The 20676-nt window shown below is 34.9% G+C and overlaps 3 protein-coding genes across 3 annotated transcripts; 1 reads left to right on the forward strand and 2 right to left on the reverse strand.

Annotated features, from left to right (window-relative positions):
- Positions 1-2281: 2281 nt before the first annotated feature.
- On the reverse strand, positions 2282-9228 carry LOC129311111 (casein kinase II subunit alpha-like). Its single transcript, XM_054953129.1, has 10 exons — positions 8775-9228; positions 8268-8397; positions 7432-7626; positions 6491-6648; positions 5019-5109; positions 4289-4354; positions 3782-3864; positions 3625-3688; positions 3471-3539; positions 2282-2612 (listed from the first exon to the last, which is right to left on the reverse strand). Exons 1-10 carry the CDS (start codon positions 9221-9223, stop codon positions 2553-2555), a joined length of 1365 nt encoding a protein of 454 aa, XP_054809104.1. The 5' UTR covers positions 9224-9228; the 3' UTR covers positions 2282-2552.
- A 2473-nt stretch (positions 9229-11701) lies between these two features.
- On the forward strand, positions 11702-15579 carry LOC129310965 (mitochondrial outer membrane protein porin 2-like). The gene is made up of 6 exons (XM_054952869.1): positions 11702-11927; positions 12046-12113; positions 14299-14409; positions 14490-14576; positions 14656-14864; positions 14966-15579. The coding sequence occupies exons 1-6, from the start codon at positions 11879-11881 to the stop codon at positions 15270-15272; spliced, it is 831 nt and encodes a 276-aa protein (XP_054808844.1). The 5' UTR covers positions 11702-11878; the 3' UTR covers positions 15273-15579.
- Positions 15580-19806: 4227 nt separating this feature from the next.
- Positions 19807-20521, reverse strand: LOC129311626 (60S ribosomal protein L26-1-like). Its single transcript, XM_054954005.1, has one exon. The coding sequence runs from the start codon at positions 20421-20423 to the stop codon at positions 19983-19985; it is 441 nt and encodes a 146-aa protein (XP_054809980.1). The 5' UTR covers positions 20424-20521; the 3' UTR covers positions 19807-19982.
- Between the last annotated feature and the right edge of the window lie 155 nt (positions 20522-20676).

Genomic DNA, 20676 nt, shown 5'->3' on the forward strand with positions numbered 1-20676 from the left:
TTGTACCGACTGAACATGTTCCGTTTGGCTTGCTCCTGAGAGGAATGTAATACTCAAAATGTGAACATGTTCTTTAAATAAATTAATATCCCATACATATCAACCTACCCGGGTTTGATTTCTTAACAATTCTATATTCATACAAACTTCTAAATAATACCATACTCTATCGGATCCTTGTATAAGTAGGTGCTTTCTAAAGTTGAAAATTAATTAGTTCAAATTATAAGGTGTTTACTCGGAATATTAAATAATTTAGTAAGGTATACAGAGATTTCTTTTAAGGAAGAATCACATCCAAAGATCTAGCAAGCTAAGAAAGTTATTTGGTAATAAAGATTAATACAAAATGAATTGTTATTAAAATGACAACATGAACTTTTTTTTTTTAAATGTAATTTGTTATTAATCCTTATTTGCAAATAACTTTATTGTCAAGTCCTTAGATGTGATTCTCCCTTCTTTTAATTAATAGGGTGCAATTGAAATATTAGAGTATTTTTGAAAAAAAAAATAATTTAATACTTTTCTAAAAAATTAATTTAATAAATTTTCTTGATTCACATGAAAAATGTTTGAAATATTTTATATATATATATAATTGATGAAAGGAATGCTGTTTTATGGCTCGTAAACAATGCAACATCTTGCATATGAAACCTCAGATATCAGGATGTGCAAGTGAGAGTAGATTTGAATTGATGTAAAAACTCTCGCATTAGATAATCAATTGTTAGAAAAGACTTATAAACTTAAGTCTTAAAATTTTGAATTAAAATGTAGTCATGTGATGTCCTTTTATTTGCCCATCTATCCTGAATAATGTAACCTCGTATAATTTTTATACTATATATTGATTGTTTTTCAAGTAAAAAAAATTAAAATTTGTTAAGCTGATATGAAACCGCATAACTTTGAAATGATAGACAAACAAATTTCATGGAAAGGAAAGTGCACCTCCCGATGGGGTTCGAAAGCAAATAAAATGGACTATTCTGATTGGACTCCAATAGCCCAACATTTGATCCATCAACCTAATGGATGATGCTTTTTATAGGCCCAAAATAAATGAAAAGTAACACATGCACGAAACTCATAAAAAAAGAAGACAGTACCATTCTAGATGATACTTGTCATCTTGAAACCCAGATGTTAGAGAGATCAACAAATGTTTGTTTTTTTTTTTTTGGGTGGGGGTGGGAAGCCCATATGTAAGAGATTCACATTTTCAATTGTACTTAACATTCCGATGAGCACCAGTCGGGAATAAGGAGTCTTTCAAAACTACTTGTATCTTTGGTATATTGAAATGAATTCTAGAGGAATTGGAATAGGACAGAGTGAGAATGAGCCTTGCAATGGAACAATATCACCCAAACTTAAATAAGATAGGGATGTTTAATGACCAAATTATCCTTCAAATATAAAAAAAAAAATAAATTAATGAAAATATTAGAGTTTTTGAAAATTAAGCAAGGGCAAATCCAGTTTTTCCTTTTAGCTACAGTAATGCTAATGATATTCCTTCAATTTTTCTTTCTTGGGTAAAAGTATTCCTTCAATTTTATTCTTTTATTGCCAATGAATGAGCTAAGGATGGGCTTGCAGAAATGCAAATGTACTTGATGATGGGCCTCGCAACATTTTCATCTCCCGCCAATAAACGTACCAACCCTAGCTGAAGTCTGCGAGATAAGGGGCTTGATTTGGTCTTAAGTATTAGGCTTTAATCTACTCTATCTCTAAAATTTATTTTTTATTCAAACTATCCCTATTGATTGTGCGTAGAAGTTTTGATCAATAGATGGAATTTTCTATGTAATGATTGAAGTTATTTAATTCTTACATGAAACGAGGACGTCGATCAACATAATACTAATTCTCATCACTTCGCTTTTATCCAATCCAAACCACAAGACAATCCAAACACTTACCGCGTAGCTTTGTCCAAAACATTAATTCCTTCAATTCTCATTGGGAGAGCTTTACTGCCAACATGATCTTAGCTGGCTCAACTTCAAATAATGGGTAATTGTATTATTTAAAAAAAAAAAAAACTAAGGTAGAGATGAAGCGAATAAAACTGTACTATAGAGAAACTACTCCTGTCCAAAATGTGCCATCAATATACTACCTTAATTTCCATAATTTCTATCACATTCAAACACCAATCTCAGAAAACCAAAGAAATGTAGCGAGAACTTATTGTGAACTCCAGTCAATTTTTTTTATCCCCATTCCCAACTCCAGAATATAATAAATCTACCGAAAGTTGAAGTGATTATCAGTTCAAACACAGAAAAAGAGACGCCATTACTTCAATTGAACCAAGAATTAATTCCGAAATTAGGAAGCACACAAACCAATGAAACTGTTGAGAAACCGGAATATGACCAGGTAAAAAAAAAAAACAGGCAAGAGTTATGCAAAATGACTTTTACAACAGAATATGGGCAGAATCTCCTAAAAAGCAAGTTCCACCAGAATTATAAGTCCTGTCATCCAGAGGCAGTAATACCGTGACCAACAGCAAGTACCATATCAAGCAGAAATCAATGAGCACGAGTTCGACTGCTTTCTGCATTTCTAACAGGATTGAAGTAAGGATGGCTCTGTACAGAAATAATATTTTACACGTCAATCAGCATTCTATATGTTTACATGATAAGTTCGTATTAGCAGATGGGTAGAAATGAGGCACATAATTTAAGCAAATAGAGCATTAAACACAATAACATATTGCCAGCAGGCTCAACAGACCATTTACAAACACAAACTGGGCGTAGAAATTGGCCAGCTTCTTTTCCGGTGAAAATGTAAATTCCATTCAATAGCAACAAAACGGATCGGGAAGAATCTCAGGTCACCTTCTAGGAAGGGTTCCTAGAAATTGACCAGCCTTTTCTTTTTCTTTCTTTGGGAAGAATAAACATTCATAGGTGAAAATAGACACCACAAAATGAAAGATCACGCTAGAACTATCAAATTTGCAATTGACTCTTTTCCTTAGCAGGGAATTCCAGGACAAAATTAATTTTTTTATTAAAAAAAAAAAACAGGATTTATAGAGTCAAGTCATAAAAGCTAGAGGGAGTACTGGGCCAACAGAGTGACAGACCACCAGCTTTACCCAATACAGCCTCCAGTCCTTATTATAAAGGACCTTCTAGAAGAGATTGGTGGTCCTAATAAGTTACTTGATGGGGTATTAATAAAATTATTTTAATATTAACCTTATTGAAAGTCATTAACTATGAGAAAGAATGTAATGCAAATTTGAAAACATTTCAATTAAATATGGGTATAATCATAAAGTTATTCCATTTTCAATCAAAGTCAATGACTTAACCACCTCTTCTTGGTTCTGGTGAAGTGATTACAGATGCCTTATAATAAGGACCAGAAGTACATAAGAAATATGTCATTGGACCTAGAACAATTAAAAAAGATTATTAAAACTTAGGTTTTACCATGGCTTCTTTTGCGGTGGGTCGTTCTTGGTGATCATATCGCAGTAACTTGTCAACAAAGTCAATAGCCTTTGAAAAAAGAATTGTGTAAATTAGAATAAAAATCATTGACCATAAAGGTAGACGCATACACTAAGTACATAATGCATTCTACCTCAGGAACAGCCAAATGTTGATTTTCAACGTTAATGAACTTTGTCCATGGCTTCCGACTATGCCTGTCCCAATATTGGAGCATTTTTCAGCATAAATTGAAATAATCCTTTTAAACTAAAAAGTGACAAATAAAATTTGTAAAATCACAAATAAACCTTCCAACAAGTACTGCAAGATTGGGGTCCAACTCTATCCGATACTTGTTCAAATATGCATACAATTCATCTGTCCCAAGTACCTATAGAAAGGAAGGAAAGCCAACACAAAATGAATCTAATGTTTTCCATGTCTCTCTTTAACATGCAAGTTGCTTCAGCACATAACTACATATACACATTATTGTAAACATCGTTTTGCACTTCTCAATCAGTTTCCAATTTGACTTTTCAGGCATGGAATTCCTCTCACCAAAAAAAGGGGAATTCAAGTAACTGCCTAAAGGGTATCAGAAAAATTAGGCATCAAGATGGGAATGGAAGATAGACATCCTCAAAATCTACTATTTAGGGGAAGGGGAATTTAAGACAAATTCACCAGAATGAAACATAAGGTTACAACTTACAAGTACAGAACTTCCGATACCTGGGGAAAATGCTGCAGTAAATCATCACCCCATAACATACATAAAATAAAAATATCTCGTAAAATGTTCAGTCACTTACTCTTGCAATTTTGACCAGTTGATCGTAATTATCATGTCCATAAAAGAATGGCTCTTTACGAAAAATCTGTAAAACATCAACCTCAAAGGTAAGCATAACAGAAGACTGAACTATATGTGATGTGTCAGTGGAGAGAACAAAATGCACCTGTCTAAAAATGCAATGTAAGAACCAGGCAGACACCCTATTAGTAATTGAAATGTGATGGGTGCAATGCAGGTGGGAGTCCTATAAAGGAGTATAGTCAAAGGCGGACAGCTGTGGCAGAACAGAAGAAAATGGGCCCAAGATGACTAGTTTAAAGATGGAGAGGTAGGCTCAAGCGTAGAAAAGGAAATTTCCTAGGATAACCAACTCAGGTAGCCTGTAAAAAATGTTGGGAGAGCTGGCAGGATGTTTTCCATCACAGACAGCTTAGGGAGAGTGTCTAGTATATTTTGGGACACACGATGAATTTTTGCAGAGTTTTAGAGGAGATATCGAGCTTCCCAAACTGCTGGAACCCTATGATATTTTGTTGCACGTTCCTTTTATTTCTCCAAGTATTTTCTTCTACATAGCTCAATTCGATGCATCTTTTCCAATATTGGTTAGTGCTCTATTTCATTCTACTTTCCTGAGTGTTGAATGAGACTGAATAGCCTATTTCTACATCTTTAGTGCATCACTGGAAGAGGTTTCAATTAAAGTGCACTACATAAAGAAAAAGATGAAGAAGCAAGTTGCTTACCATGCCAGCAAACATACAACCAAGACTCCATAAATCTAAAGAGTAATCATAGTCTTGAAGATCAACAAGAAGCTCAGGACCTTTGAAATATCTACAAATAATACATGTATGATGAAGAGTCAAAAACAGAAAAGGGTTTAAATAGATGATGAAAGTCAAGAACTTGTCAAGTTAGGATTACAAATAAGCCCACACATATAGATCAGAAAAAAATCATCTGCACTCACATACAGAAGAAAAGAAGTAACCATAGCCCACATATTTTTGCCAAAGAAATCAATGAGCTGACAATAGTCATCAGGTCATTCCATTCCAATTTTCCCCATCGGTTGCCAATAGCAGATTTAATGCATAAAGCAGATTAATTACACTCAGTCTGACAATTTATATATAATGGTTGGTTGGTCTAATACTTTAATACCAACTCAGCAGAGATTGCTACATTAATATGTCAAGGAAAACTAGCTGAAATCATTATTTTGCCATAATGCATTGACAGTGATGCATCAGTTGATATTCCTACTAAAACAAGGAACATGAAGGGTTTACTCGAGATACCAGCACTACTAAAACTTACAGCAGGAGAAGTCGTCAGAGGAGGAGGGGATATAAAGGGAAATGGACCCAAGGATAGCGATCAAACTATATCATCAAAGGTGTATTATAGAAGCCCTGGGAGTGAGGAGGTTGGGGGCAGAAAGGGTAACTCATGATGATAACTAGTCTACAGCTGCGAGAGGAGTGAGCAGGAAGAGAGACAAAAGTGGTCAGACCTTATAAGCTCATCAGGATCGTGCCTTGCTGTGGGGGAGCAGTGAAAAATTAGGTCAAAGGATCTAGGAGGGAGCTAGCCTTTCAAAAGCTAGCATTTGCTTTTCCTATCTTTACTTCCTTATTTCTGTCATGCCTTGCATGGAAATATGGATTAATGAGTTGATACATGGTTCTATCTGTTTCTACTGAATGAAGGATTATTATACAGGGTTAATAGAGCTCTAGAGTTGCTCCACATTTGCATCCAAACAAAAGTTATCAGGGAGTGCTATTAATAAGCGCTACCATCTACATGCTTTCTCACATATTCTTTCCCAGGAAGTCGAAACCCAGATGGCAAAGTAAACTCCATCTGTAAGTATGAGATTATTTCCATGCAAATGAGACGGAGTAGTCAATTTCATTTCATTGATATAACCTCCATATAATTCCAACCCCTTGAGTCTGGCTGCAAATAAAGAATGAAAGAGAGGGAGCAAGATATTGGAGGAATTTACATTTTAAAGATACATATTACTAAATTAGTTACATCTATTCAACAGACATTGTTAAAAATAAATATTTGCAAGATAAAGGAATATAGAACTTTCAATGTAGTAGTTATAACTTATGACGCATTCTATCAATCATTATAAAGCATGATTATAGTCATAAAGTTAAAATAAATAAATAACAACAAATTAAACATGCAAACAAACCTTGAGGCAACTCGAACATTATATTCTTTACCAGGATGATAGAATTCTGCAAGGCCCCAATCTATAAGGCGAAGCTTACGCTGCTCATGGTCAATCATTACATTATGTGGCTTTACATCTCGATGCATGATTCCTTGTGAATGGCAATAATCCAGGGCCTGTAAAAAAGTTTCAAAAAAAAAAAAATCAACTCTTACAATTTAATCAAATTGCAATAGCTATATATCAAAACAACTTGATAAATAACGTGGTTGCCTAGTTAAAACAAATGCAAAGAAAGTAGCACAGGATAAACATCAAATCATAAATCACCAAATATAAGCATTCATGACTACAAAACCCAATCAAGTTACCCAAATGACAAGAGCAGATATGTACATACAGATACACTATCTTGTGCGAACATGCTTTATAAATCATAATCTCTTCAGTGAAATATTTCAGGCAAAGCTTTATATATTTCTAAAACCAATAATGACAGAAAAGCATGCTCTTATCCTGGACTTTGAACTTCTGTGGAAGACAAAGTAAAGGATTCATCACCATCAAACACTTTCACAAACTCATGATCAAGATTGGTACATGAGGCACTACAAATATCAAAATTGTAAGAAAAAATTGAATTGAAAATCATGAGAAACAATCTGATTTCAACTAATAACCTGAAGACGGCTAGTATGTAACCATCTTGAGGATTCAGGTCACAGGACGCCAACAAACATGGCATATTGTTCATCAACTAAAGACAAAAATAGGTGGCTTAGGTATATTTGAACTTAGCTCCGAAACAAGAAAATTCCATTAATCATAATGATTAACCTCATTAAGAGTAAAGAAGAAAAAAACCAAGATGTCGAGATATTTAACAAGATTACCACAGCTATGAATGTTAAATCAGACAACATGATGTGCTCAAAGCAATTTGAGAAGATTCAACTTACCTTTAGAAGCTCATAGATGTAATACCGTATGTCATAGTCTGACAGTGTAGGATAGAGCACTTTAAAGTCAGTATTGTTAACATATTCAAAAATAAGGCTTGGAGTCTTTGACTGCTGATCTCTAACAATGTCAAGCAACTTTACAATATTGGGCCCTCCACAAAGATTCTGCAATATTTTGATCTCCCTCTTGATCTGCATTCAGATTAGGAGTGGACCGAATGTGATATAGGGAGCATGAACAGAACTTTGAAGGTTAGATACCAATACATATATTATGTTGTATTTTAAACTGATTTTCAATATTGTTTGGTATTTAGAAACGTTTCAAAGTGAATTAGAAACCTTTGGACCCATTTTAGACATGTTTCAACCAGTTTTGCCATTGCATTTTTTTTATTTTTTTTATTTTTGGGAGGGGGTGGGTTCTCACTTTTTCCCCGGGGTGCAATGATAGGTGTCTAGTAAATGCAGCAGATATGGATATGGCCGTAAAAATCAGGCATCAAAGGAATGTTACAAAATAAAACGGACTTCAGTAAGTAGAATGACCCAAACTGAAAACAATACACACACACACACACATTATAGGCATCTCCTCATAGATATTCCTATCATCTCCAGCTCATTTCGAAGTTCCCAAAAATATAATACATTGACAATGCATGCTCACGTATTTTATAAGCCGCCCAGATGCCTGTCTAGTGAGACAGCCACAGACAACATCCATTCATCACCTAACAATTGAAATGCAACAAACAAACTACCAAAGTAGCATACAGAACAAAGAAAAGCCAAACTGCAGAATGATAAAAATATTCTATGCCATAAGTCACCTTCTTCTTCTTCACTGGCTTCAGAATCTTAATGATGCACTTTTCATTATCCGTGCAGTGAACGCCCTCAAACACCTCACTGTATTTCCCCCTTCCCACCTTCCTCGAAACCTCGTAATCATCTTGCTCCCTGAAAGTCATGATAATAAACATCGACAGGCAGATAAACTAAAAGTGAGCAATATCTTTTGAAGATAACTCCAATAGGTAAATACCAGGTCCTAAACTTTCAATCCATTCGTATTGAGCAAAAAAGCACTTGGCATAAGAAGAGGCTCGCTTGAAATAATATCAAATATCATGCCTCAAATTAGCTCAATTTGTTAATCATATCCAAAAAATCAGATGATATATACTAATAACAAACAAATTGAAAGGCTTTTCATCAGCCGGACACAAAAAAGTACAGAAACAAGTAGCCCTTCCATTTTACAGCATTTTTCGCCTTTAGTACCTAAAACTATAGGTATCAAAAATCGGAGCAAATTCTACCATACGGATTATTACCCCCACTGGACGGTAAGTGACTCATAGTCCCAGTATTCCTTAGGACGGACAACGTTGACATCGGCATAAACCCTCGCCTTCGAGGCAGCGCCCGGTCGGCGAATGGATTTTCCAATCTTCTGCGCCAGAGTGTTGGATGGTGACAACGACCGCAGGGGGTCGTCGTGTGGCTGCGGTGGCGGATAACACTGGCGAGCGCGTGAGAACGGAGTTGCCGCTAACGCCGCGAAGTGACGGAACAAAAAAATAGGGGAAAACAATCGAGTGGACAACGATGGTTTATAACGCCAGGGAAACGAAGAAGCAGGACAAGAACAAGAACGAGGAGGAGAAGAAGAAGAAAGCAAAGGAGCGCGCAGAAGAGAAAAGAATTTATCACGCGAGAAGGTGAAATGGAAGGGCCTTATGGCCATTAAATCGCAAATAGAAAAAGGGATGCAGGGAAGCATCAATGCCTCTTCAACTCACGAGTCACGCCCCCTTTCCTTTTTTTTTTCCTTTTTTCTTTTTTCCTTTTCTTTTAGCTTTATTTTTTTATCTTTTTTTCGATAATTGTTTTTTAAGAAATCTTGCTTCTCTCTCTTTCGTGTGCCGGGACCATCCTTCTTGGAAGAAGGAAATTTTAAATTTCCACCAAAAGAAGTAAATTTTGACTGAAACTTTTTTACGCTTTTACCAGCAATTTTTTAATGTTTTTCCTCAAATCTATTTAGATAGTAGTACTTTTCAAATTTTTAACTTGTTTTTCCACTTGCAATTGTTAAAGGAAATGAATGAGACAATAAACAAGGTTTTTACAATACATTCAATCACTTACTCTTAGGCCCCGTTTGGTAGTTCATGGAAAAAGAAATGGAATTGGACATGGAATCTGTTAACATGTTGTTAGAAAAGATAAAATATAATGGAATTAAAAAGGAAATAAAATGAATCAAGGAAATAAGTGAGTACATTCATAAGAAGAAAGAATAATTTAATTTATGAGGTTGTGAATCATAATTTATAAAATTTTTAAAATGTGTGATAATTTTTATATTTACAATATATATTAATGGGTTTTACCATACTTATCACTAGGGGTAAGCATCTATTGATTCAATGTCAAAATGTGTAAAATCGATCAACCAAACAACATTAAAAAATATGAACTAAATCAAACCGAATAAAATAATTGAACAGAATAAGGATCGAATCAAAATTTAACAACTCAATTTGATCGGTGAATTTGATTTTGGATTTCATATTAGATCGCTTGGACTTGGGTCAATGTTGTTATTTTTTAACTAAAATAGACATAACTTATATATAAAATTGGGCTTATAAAGTGATAGTTGCCTATTTTAATGAGGGGTTAGGGTTTCAACTTATTAAATTATATATTTTCTTTTATTTATGTATAAAATTTAAAAGAATAAAATAAAATAATTGATGAACTAAATATAATTTGTTAATTAATAAAATATATATACATGATAATTTAGTGGATTTGGTCTATTCTATTTTAAGTTTTATTAATCGAATCAAACCAATCAACAGAAAGATTAAAAAACAAGAATCGAATTGAAAAATTGAATAGACCAAATTAAATAACAAAAAATTGATTTGATTTTTGGTTTTGATTCAATTTTACTCACTCCTACTTATCATGAAAGAAAAGATAATTTAATTTATTTTTATTTTAAATTTTCAATCTATTTTTATTTTATTTTTTCCTAATAATTAAATAAGATTTTAATCTTTTCAATAATAAAAATTAAAAGGTGCAAAAAAAAAATTTAAGGCATGCATGTAAAAAAGAATCATTCTTAAATTCACGTAAGGTAGGATTAACCGCGAGCATGATATTGACACCTAACCCTCTCCGCAGCATGATCACCAACCTCCAGCCAATAGGCCAAGCCCGATACCGAAAGCTAGTCAAAGTCTACAATCCAATTTAATCATGCCCCCTTTTAAATCCATTTACAATTCAATCATGTCTATTAATTTAATTAACAATTAAAACAAACAAAATATGTAAGTACTCCCTTCATTTTAAATTATAAGATATTTTTAAATAAAATCTCAAATATTAATAAAGCTTGTTAAATATATTTTATAACCTTATTTGTTTAAGAAAAAAATATAAACTTTTAAAAATACTCTTCATTTAATACTTCATTGATGAAAGAATATTAAAGATAGAGAATATGTAGAAAAGGTAATATTAAAAAAAGTATCGATGATAAAATTTTATTTTTATCAAAATATTTTATATTTTGAGAAATCGAATCCTCTCTAAAAGTACTTTATAATTTCAGATAAAAAGAGTATCTTCTTAGCAGTCAATCTATAACTATTTCTATAAATGTTTTTTGAATATGAAAATATGCCTTAGTCCTGATAAGGTTTTAGAACCTAATTTTTCTAAACTTTTATTATAAAAAATAAACAAAATATGTTAAAACTTTGGCTGAAAAAATATTGATTTATATCATGTCCTATTTTGTTAAAATGAAAATTTAAGTGAGTTAAATTTTAGAACACATCATAACTAAAGTGTGCCTCTAGATTTAAATAATGCTTATAAAAATATTTCTATATCACCCATGACAAGGTCCTCACATCATTAGTTAGATTTAATCTCACAATTTTTTTAAGTTAGAAATCAAATATTCATCAACCAGATCCACTTTTATTAACATTCCATGTCATGTTTTAAATTTATTTGGCACCAATAAGTAACAAATGTTAATTTAATTAGTAAGAATTTTGTTTATAACTTATGATGTCATTATGGGATTAAATGCTGTGGATGTGAGAAATTTGTTAATGGGTAATTGTATGCACTCTGAAAATATGTTTTAATCTTTATAAATTCTTAGGGCCAAACTCTCTTGAGCTTTTTCATTTGTGGGGGAAGAAAAAAGTGACAGCTCGCATCTAGCATGAGCTCTGCTAGACAACCAAACATATTCGCTATTACATATTTTATTGGTGATTATTGATTTATTTGCATCGAAAATAAAAATATACCAATTCTTCATTTCCACACAGCACCTCGATTCGGTTCTTCCTCGAGTGGTTGAAGCAGACCCCTGCGCAATAGGCCTGCGACTGCGAAGATGAGCAAGGGGCCAGTTCTCTTCTCGGATATCGGCAAGAAAGCCAAAGGTGATTTTGCATTATGAAGACGATCTAATTCCTCTCAATCTCTTTCAATTGCATAACGATTTTATATGTAGCTCTTACCGGAGACAAAATGATTGAATGTATTTGTTCTGGCTCATAGACATTCTGACCAAGGACTACAACTCCGATCAGAAAGTCACCATCTCCACCTACAGTAGTGCTGGAGTGGTAAGGACTTCGCAATCTGCTTCTTCCATGTACATTTCAAATCTTGTTATTTACTTCACATCGCGGTTAAGTTTCAATTACATTTGATTAAGCCTTCAATTTTCTTGAATGTCGAAACTATAATTCTGTGGAAGAAGTCATCCACTACTTGGCTTGTATTTTGGAATGATTTGAGGACAAATTAGCTCTCTATTTATGATTCTTTGAAGTTTTCGATCTGCCTTTCGATTTCCTAAGTACATAGTCACCTTAATTAGACCATTATCTATCAAGCTTGGCTGAAATTGAGGGTATGAGCTAAGATGAATAGGAGGTATTTGTCATGCATGGTATTTGTGTTAATGGCAAGAGACAGGGAATAAAGAAAGCCCGAGAGACATTTAAAAGTTGCCTCCCATTCTCCCAATATTAATGCTTGTCTGTGTGCTTTCAGATTTATTGGCACTTAACTATATCCGTACACTTGTTAGAGTATAGACAAGTTAGTACAGATAAAAAGATCAATAAATGAAGGAAATCGAATGAGTGTATTCTGTATTCATGTTCTTCTATCCTAAACCATGTTCATGGTGTTCTATACGTTCTTTGGAGGTCCAAGTAAACTTTATTGTGCTTGTCTTCCCTCCGTTAGAATCCAACTTAAAGTCTTGCACAGATTGTGCTCTCTGTGTAGGTGCGTGTTTGTGGTGTGAGTTTCAGTTTGTGTACTCACTGTTTATTCATAAAAATGGAGCATGCTTTCAAAATGTCATAAAGTTTGATATGAGTCCATTTTGTAGCAAAACATATTGGTTGGATTCTACCAGCTCTAGGTTTTAGTTCCCCCCCCCCAAAACACGAACAATGTCGACGAAATGAATATTTAGAGATTAATCTGTATTTAAAAATCAATTTTAGAAGGGATGTTCTCTGAACTCATACATTTCTTAGCACTTGCACTCTTTTGTCATGGCTTATAACCCTCATTGAAGCTGGAGACGGAGAATATTGACTAGAATGTGACAGCTATTTAGTTTGTGTAAGAGTGGTTAAAGACATGTTGTGTGCACTCACATTAAGCTATCTGGGACTGGATGTCCTGATGACTAGAAAGTAGAAAGCTACTTCTTTGCTTAACAAAGCATGAAGAAAAAGGTTAAGAATAAATAACTGATCTTTAGGTTGAGAGAATTGAAAAAAGATGATTGATGAAACTGGATTTGTTCAGAAATAAATTATTAAAATGGATTGGTAAGGTTCAATAGATGAAGATTAATCAACTGATCCTACAATTTTAGCTTCTTTGTAGCTTAAGTTTATGTAGACATCATAAGTATTGGAGAATCATGCTTAGGATTTCCTTCTGTATGCTCGTTGCATTGATTACCAGTTATTGATAATGCCATAATGCAACTTAAGTAGTGCTAACGTTTATGGTTTACTTCCATTAGATTATTGTAAATTTCTAGTTTGTTTGCTAGAGTATTTGGGATGCGGAATTAGCATTAGTGGGACTGATGGCATCCTTGTTCTGGGTGGCATCTAAACTCGTTTTCTTATATTTGTATCGAAAGTTTATTTTTTTTTTTTTTTATCTATGATGGTTAGGTTGTTGAGTAGAAGGAGCTCTTTACTGATTATGAAAGGTCTCAAGTTCAAATCTTGTAACTGGAAAAAGGTTATGCCAGGGGAGCATCCCTGATTCCGTCCATTAGGGACTTTTTCAATGTGAATCCTAATTAGCCAATAAATTGGATATTGGATGATTCTCACAATAGAAAGTTCATTTTCTTTAATGGTTATTGGGGTCCAAATGAGTAAACAAAATTTCTCGTTTTTTGATTGGCATGTCAACTATGTCTTTGGGATACTTTTGTAATTTTCAGCCACACGATTAACTATTAAACTAGACAATGGGTTCCCTATATTATATGAAATCTCACATAACAAGCCACACTATGTACAGCTTATGAATGTTGCAGCTTGCTATAGGTTTTAATAATATATGACTATTGATACAGATATATAGATGAATGGCAAAGGCGGAAATAAAGCAAAGTACAATAACTATAAGAAATTCTAAAAGTTAGCAGGGGCACTTGAGCCCATAGTCTATAATTTGGATCTGCCCCCAGCTTGCAAGGTGCAAAGCAAAATATGCCATTTTTTTCTGAACCTGATTTTCTTCCTTTTTATCTCCTTTCAGGCCCTCATTTCAACGGCTGTAAAAAAGGGAGTACGCTCAACAGGAGATGTAGCAGCACAGTACAAGCATAACAATGCCGTTATTGATGTCAAAGTTGACGCTGAATCAAATGTGGGTTGCTATGCTACATATATACTAACATTGTAGCCCCCCCCCCCTGTAATCATCTTATTTGGTTACTCTATTTTCAGATCTCCACAACTCTGACATTCACTGACATCATTCAATCCACCAAGACCATTGCCTCATTTAAGCTGCTTGACTATAATTCTGGCAAGGTACAGACGCGATGTTGCATCTTTTTAGCTGGGAAATTCAATTATTTTGGTTCTTATAATCTCTAAATTTTTTTGGCAGTTGGAGGTTCAGTACTTCCACGACCATGCTACCTTAACAACTGCCTTTGGCCTAACACAACCCCCTGTAATTGATGTTTCTGCTACTATTGGTACCCCTGGCATTGCATTTGGTGCTGAGGCAGGCTATGATACTGCAAATGGTAGTTTTCCTAAATACACTGCTGGGATAAGTGTGACAAGGCCTGATTCTTGTGCTTCCATAATCCTGTAAGATTTCTCTGCCTGTTTGCGAGATTATTGTTCCAAACCTCTGGCAACAGTAACCATATTCACTTGCAACTTTTATTAACCATATTCCTTCTATTCAGTGGCGACAAGGGAGACAGCATTAGAGCATCCTATTTACATTATCTAGACCAACCCAAGAAGAGTGCTGCTGTAGCAGAGATCACTAGAAAATTTTCCACAAATGAGAACACGTTCACGGTTGGAGGCTCATTTGCTATTGACCACTTGACACAGGTCAAAGCGAGGGTCAACAATCATGGAACGCTCGGTGCCCTCTTGCAGCACGAGATCGTGCCCAAGTCAGTGATGACTCTCTCTGGTGAGGTTGACACCAAGGCCCTAGATAGAAATCCCAGGTTTGGATTGGCCATTGCTCTCAAACCGTGAAGGAAATTCTTCTATTTAGATTGCATGACTAGGATTCCAAGCTTCAATTTTTTTTTTTTTTTGGGTGACCCTGGAAGGAAGGGCTGAATAAGTTCCACAGATGAGCGTGTTTCTAGTTCCTTCATTGCTGTGGATAAAATTTTTCAACGTCTTGGAATCAACCACTCTTATGTTTGCCAATTTAATGTTTTGATTCTTCTTTCCCGCTTGCCATAAACATCGTGAGATGAGGAAGTTCTTTTATTTGCTTGGAGGAATCTTATGCGATGTATTCTTCAAATTCCTGATTTCAGGAATGTTTTCTTTCTATCTGTCTGATATGATCAAGATTGTTCTAATTCAAATGGTTCTCCGTTAACACCTTTGGGAGTGCTATTTTCAATTAAGTCTGACAATATTCAAATCTGATCCAGTCATCTGGACATATAAAACAAATGGTTCTCACATGTCACAATTTTGGGTGTTTTGAAATCCTGGGGAACAGATAGGGCCGAGACTGGACTGGGCTACGGAGTGCCCTTGAAGTTTTCAATTCGATGCTATCTAATTAAAATTTAAAATACGCGGTTGAGTAAAACTTGTGGAAAAACACGTCGAAGGCTATCTTAGCTTTGTATTGAACTTGCCACCTCTCCAAAATTTTACTCAGTCCGAAAAGAAAAAAACTCCTGGCAAAATATGATCAGTATCATTATTTTTTTATGAGCACGAAGAGTAGGCCCTGTTGAGCATAGAAATTATCTCTCATGAAATATTAAAAGCATGAGGTAAGTTTTTTCTAACTAAGTTGTTAAATATACAATAGTTGAGATTTGAAATTCTAACCATTTAATTAAGTAATTAAAGCTCCTACTACGAATGCCAATTTTAGTTTATTATTTATAGAAAAGCATGCTATCAATAAATCAACAATAGTTTAATTTATCTCCAATTTCATGCAATATATAGGTACATATGCAATTATTATATCATGAAAAGTATTAAAGCCTGTTTATTTTAGCTTATTTTACAAAAAAAAAATTACTCTTTTTATCATTATAATCAAACATAAATTAACGTTTGCTTTTTATAAAATTTCTACAAAACCAATCTCCTTTTATGAAATATTTAAATTACATACAAATTACTTAATTTTTAATCTTAAACCGATGGGTACTCAATTTAGCGTAGAATATCTCATAACATTGTATTATAATGGAAGATTAGGGCATCTACGCCAAGGAAAACATTTGCCATATCATGGACGCATCTTGGATGGAGGTGCGATTGTGAACCATGAAAGGTTCCATGTACAGAAACCAAGACGGGCTTCTCGGATGGGCATGTCATGGACAGCGAGTGGCATCCACGTTCTCTGACGTCAAGCCGAGAAACCAAAAATGTTCAATTTCTTGGCCTCACGTTTGGCCTCCGATTTCTCCATGTGAGCTTCAAGTCCTTCACTTCAGGTTGCTCAAGAAGTGAAGCGTTGGACCGTAGTCTCACGGGGTTGCTACGTTATTTTTATTCATTTATTTCTTTTTTTTTTCCCAATCGGTAATTGTCATCAAAGGCAAATGTCTGTTCAAGTAGTGATTTGTGTTAAACAAATCTTTTAAAAAAGAAAAGGCATTTAGTCTTTATATCTTTATATATATATATATATATATATTAAGATAAATAAAATTTATATCAAAATTCCATCCACCTGCCTGCCAAATAAACTATTATCTTTTTAATTCTTGTTACTTCGTTCCTTCAAACAGAAGACTGTGAAATGCGCATAAATTCGTGGCAAATGGAACTTCCCATTGAAAACCAATGCAGACGCTCATGTAAAACAGCAAGGGACTTGAGCCCAGTTTTGACAACAAATTTAAATAGATGGGCTTTGTAATGAACTGGCCTAAAAAATACTTGGACTGGGTTATGTGTCTATGGCTATCATGTTTGTTATGCAACTATTGCTCACTCTGCTTACTCCAAGTGTGAGTTTTGTCAATTTTAAAGAATCTCATATGTCTTTTGGGGATGTGCTCCAAATTGAGAATCTTGTTCAATTGGAATTATTTAATTGCTGTACATCTGTCTGTTTTGCGATTTGGTTTCAACTATAGGCTCTAAGCTACCTTCGGTTATGTGATCCTAAAGACATCGAGATGAATGGGAATTGTATTTGGCATATTATGCATGCTAAGATTCTGTGTGATTGCTACAATAGTTCCGCTGCAATTGTTGGTGTTTCACTATTGACTCCCCCCTGGAATCTGGTATTCAAATTGGAAAATGGTAAGGAATTTTGTTGTTTGCATTTCCTTCATGGCATCTTAGCTATTTTACTTAATGCAAGTGAGACTACTTCTATGCCACTCCTTTTTGCTATACGAGTCTTTAATCCTGGAATAAATGAATCAGCATTGCAACCTTTTCCACACTGTGAGATTATTTTTGGGAGGTTGGCATCCTACTATGTAAATGGAGTGGTAACAAGGGCTTTTGTACTAGTTGGCATTGTTGATGTTAGAATGTTCTATGGTGTACTCATCCCTTCTTTTGAAGAGTTCTTTTGTATGTTGAGGATAAAGCAATCAGGGGTGACTAAAACATTCTCATTTCTTCCTGCCACCTGCTTTAGGATCCTAAGGACTGGCTTAGTCCAACATATTGCTAAACTCAATTTTAATCTGGGGAATTTACATCGAAATTGTTGCTTTAATGTTGTTGCTAAGGCCTCACAATTAATTGTTGTGCTTGAACATTGCTACTTTGGGCTTGAGTTTTCCAATTTCATCTTTGATCCTGGTAAGGCTACAATCAAAGAGGGCTTGCAATGTGTTTATGCCATAAATAAGTGGTACCCGTTTAGTTGCTGTGCCTATTTGCATTGAGTTGTTTCCATCATCAACAAGATCCTATACTTCATTACTATTTTTGTTCGAGTGAATGTTAATGGCTGCTTGACGCTTGTTCAGCTCCACTATCAAGATTCAACCTATCTCTATGGTTGGACTTTATATTTGGCATATATAGAGGTCAAAGGGGTATTCGAATTTGTTATGCACCAATATTTTGTGGTCCCTTGCCTTCTGTATTTCACCAATGCTTTACCCCTTCATATACCCAATTCCTTGCCATTAAACCCATTTCTTATGAGCCCACATGTAACCATTGACCCATTAGTTGACAACTCATAACACAGTCCAAGTACTTCTTAGGCCAGTTCGTTACGGGCTATTTAAATTTGTTTTTGGATAAAGTACGGGCTATTTAAATTTTTTTTGGATAAAGTACGGGCTATTTAAAATTAAAACGGGAAAAATTGTTTCCTTACCGGATTGACAATCATCATCATGCAATAGAAATCTAATTACAACACTTGCTTGATCATATTATACAATGAAATCAGATCAAGAAGCTTTATTCATGAAGGTATCCCCTCTGATCATTTCAAAAGAGTCAACTATAGCATAATGCATCCTCTCAGCTCAACGAATGCATTAAGTTGCACAAGTACGAGCCGATATTGTGGCTCACTTCAGCTATTTTATAGCATCATCCTGGTCATAATACCATTCAAGCCAACAGCAAGCAGTTCAAGTTGGAAGAGAGAGAGATGCAATCCACTAATGCGTAACTATCACATGTCAAAACTAAAGGCACACATCTGCAACTCGAGATTTCTTATTTACTGTAGATTAGAAGTTATGATCATTTTAAGATTTAAAAAAAAAAACAGTTTTGACCCCAATAAATATATAAAAAATAAAATTGGAGAATTAATGAATACAAGCCTAAACGCGAAAAACATCCAACACAGACACGAACCAAATCTACCTCAAAAACTAAGGGAGTCAGAGAAGGAAAACCAAGCATTCAAAGCTGATTCGATCAAAACAAGAACATTTTCCACCCATCATAAGCTTCTGCTTCTTCAATTTCTGAAGGTTTTTAACGGAAATACAGCTATGTCCTATCTGACTGGCATTTACAACTCGCAACACACTACTTTCATTAAGCAAAAAATGATGTCTCCAATTTCATGACCAATTACACAAAACCCCATAACCAGATTGACATCCCCTTGCCAAGAAGAATTATGGTCTTTCTAACTCGTTAGACCAATAAAGCGAAACATTAAAGGGCATAGTGTTCTGAATTGGACAATGCAAGCAAACATGAAGTTTATATGCAATCTGAAAACTAGCAACAATAAAGCAAACATTAGCATAATTAAAAACAACATCCAAGCCAACCGAAAACAAATCAATATGCGTACTAAACCGCTTCAGATTTGTTATTCGTGATCAAATCCCTTAACCAGAATTCCAACTAATTTCAATGTCATTAAAAGAGATTAAAGACTGAATGTAATTCTATTACATGGCCGAATCTCCGGTAATAATAAGTTCGAGCCAAACAATAGAGCATAGAGCATGCATACTTTCCCATGATCAGATTCTCCTTTACGGTTATGGAAATCACAAAATATGCACAACCTTTAAAGTGAGCTCAGCAGTAATCACAACAAAAACAAATAAGATGCAAGAAACAATAATTACCAATAATTTCAAAACTTCCATTAAAGCATAACAAAAAGGCCTCCAGATACTGGAATTTGTTCAGAAAAACACACAAGACCTTAAATGTAAAAAGAAACACAGTGATGCTAATAAACGGAATATCAGTTTCCTCTAATTGAAAAGAGATCTAATAATTCGAGAAATTCACCGACTAATCAACACTTTGCATAATGTCCTCAGCAGTGAATTTGGTTCCCTTGTCCTTGTCAGCAGCCGCACGACCCTTAGCCTTGCGATCAAGCAATGACTTGCGATCCTTATCCAGCCTCAGCTTCGTAATCACCACTTTTGATGGATTGATCCCAACATTGACGGTTTGTCCATTTACCTTCTCGCGGGTAATCCGCTCGATATGGATGACCCATTTTCGACGGTAAACTTGAACGACCTTACCCTCACGTCCCTTGTAGGTACCTCGAACAACCTGAACCTCATCGTCTTTGCGAACGGGCATGGATCTCACGTTGTACTTTGAGCGGAGGTCATTCGAGAGCGGCGCGCTCATAATCACACGCCGAACACTCGAAGGCGCCGTAAAGTGGGCCTTCCGGTTCTTGCGGCGAGAGCTGGAAACTCTCGGATTGTACTTCATCTTCGTTCTCCTCTGCAACAAACGAAAGGCTAGGGTTTTTCAGTGCTACCCGTGACGGCGAACAAATACGAAACCGAGGGTTTGCAAAGTTTATAAAGGCAAAAACTCAGGGTAGTTTTCCTTCTTCTTCTTCTTTTTTAATATGTATAATGGGCCTGGTCCTTCGTAGTCCAACCCGCAAAAACTCATCGCATTGAGTTTATACCGACTTGGCCCATAACAACTCAGTTGCGATCTGACACTGTTCATCTAT

Source organism: Prosopis cineraria, unplaced genomic scaffold (genome assembly GCF_029017545.1).
Source record: "Prosopis cineraria cultivar Desert tree isolate PC_DT_omini unplaced genomic scaffold, ASM2901754v1 PC5, whole genome shotgun sequence".
NCBI lineage: Eukaryota > Viridiplantae > Streptophyta > Magnoliopsida > Fabales > Fabaceae > Prosopis > Prosopis cineraria.

Coding starts and splice junctions, on each gene's coding strand:
- LOC129311111 (XM_054953129.1), bottom strand. CDS start 9,223: ATGCTTCCCTGCATCCCTTTTTCTATTTGCGATTTAATGGCCATAAGG. Junction 4,355..5,018: donor GTTGTATGTTTGCTGGCATG/GTAAGCAACTTG, acceptor GATGTTTTACAG/ATTTTTCGTAAAGAGCCATT. Junction 2,613..3,470: donor CCACCGCAAAAGAAGCCATG/GTAAAACCTAAG, acceptor ATTTCTGTACAG/AGCCATCCTTACTTCAATCC.
- LOC129310965 (XM_054952869.1), top strand. CDS start 11,879: ATGAGCAAGGGGCCAGTTCTCTTCTCGGATATCGGCAAGAAAGCCAAA. Junction 11,928..12,045: donor TATCGGCAAGAAAGCCAAAG/GTGATTTTGCAT, acceptor TCTGGCTCATAG/ACATTCTGACCAAGGACTAC. Junction 12,114..14,298: donor CCTACAGTAGTGCTGGAGTG/GTAAGGACTTCG, acceptor ATCTCCTTTCAG/GCCCTCATTTCAACGGCTGT.
- LOC129311626 (XM_054954005.1), bottom strand. CDS start 20,423: ATGAAGTACAATCCGAGAGTTTCCAGCTCTCGCCGCAAGAACCGGAAG.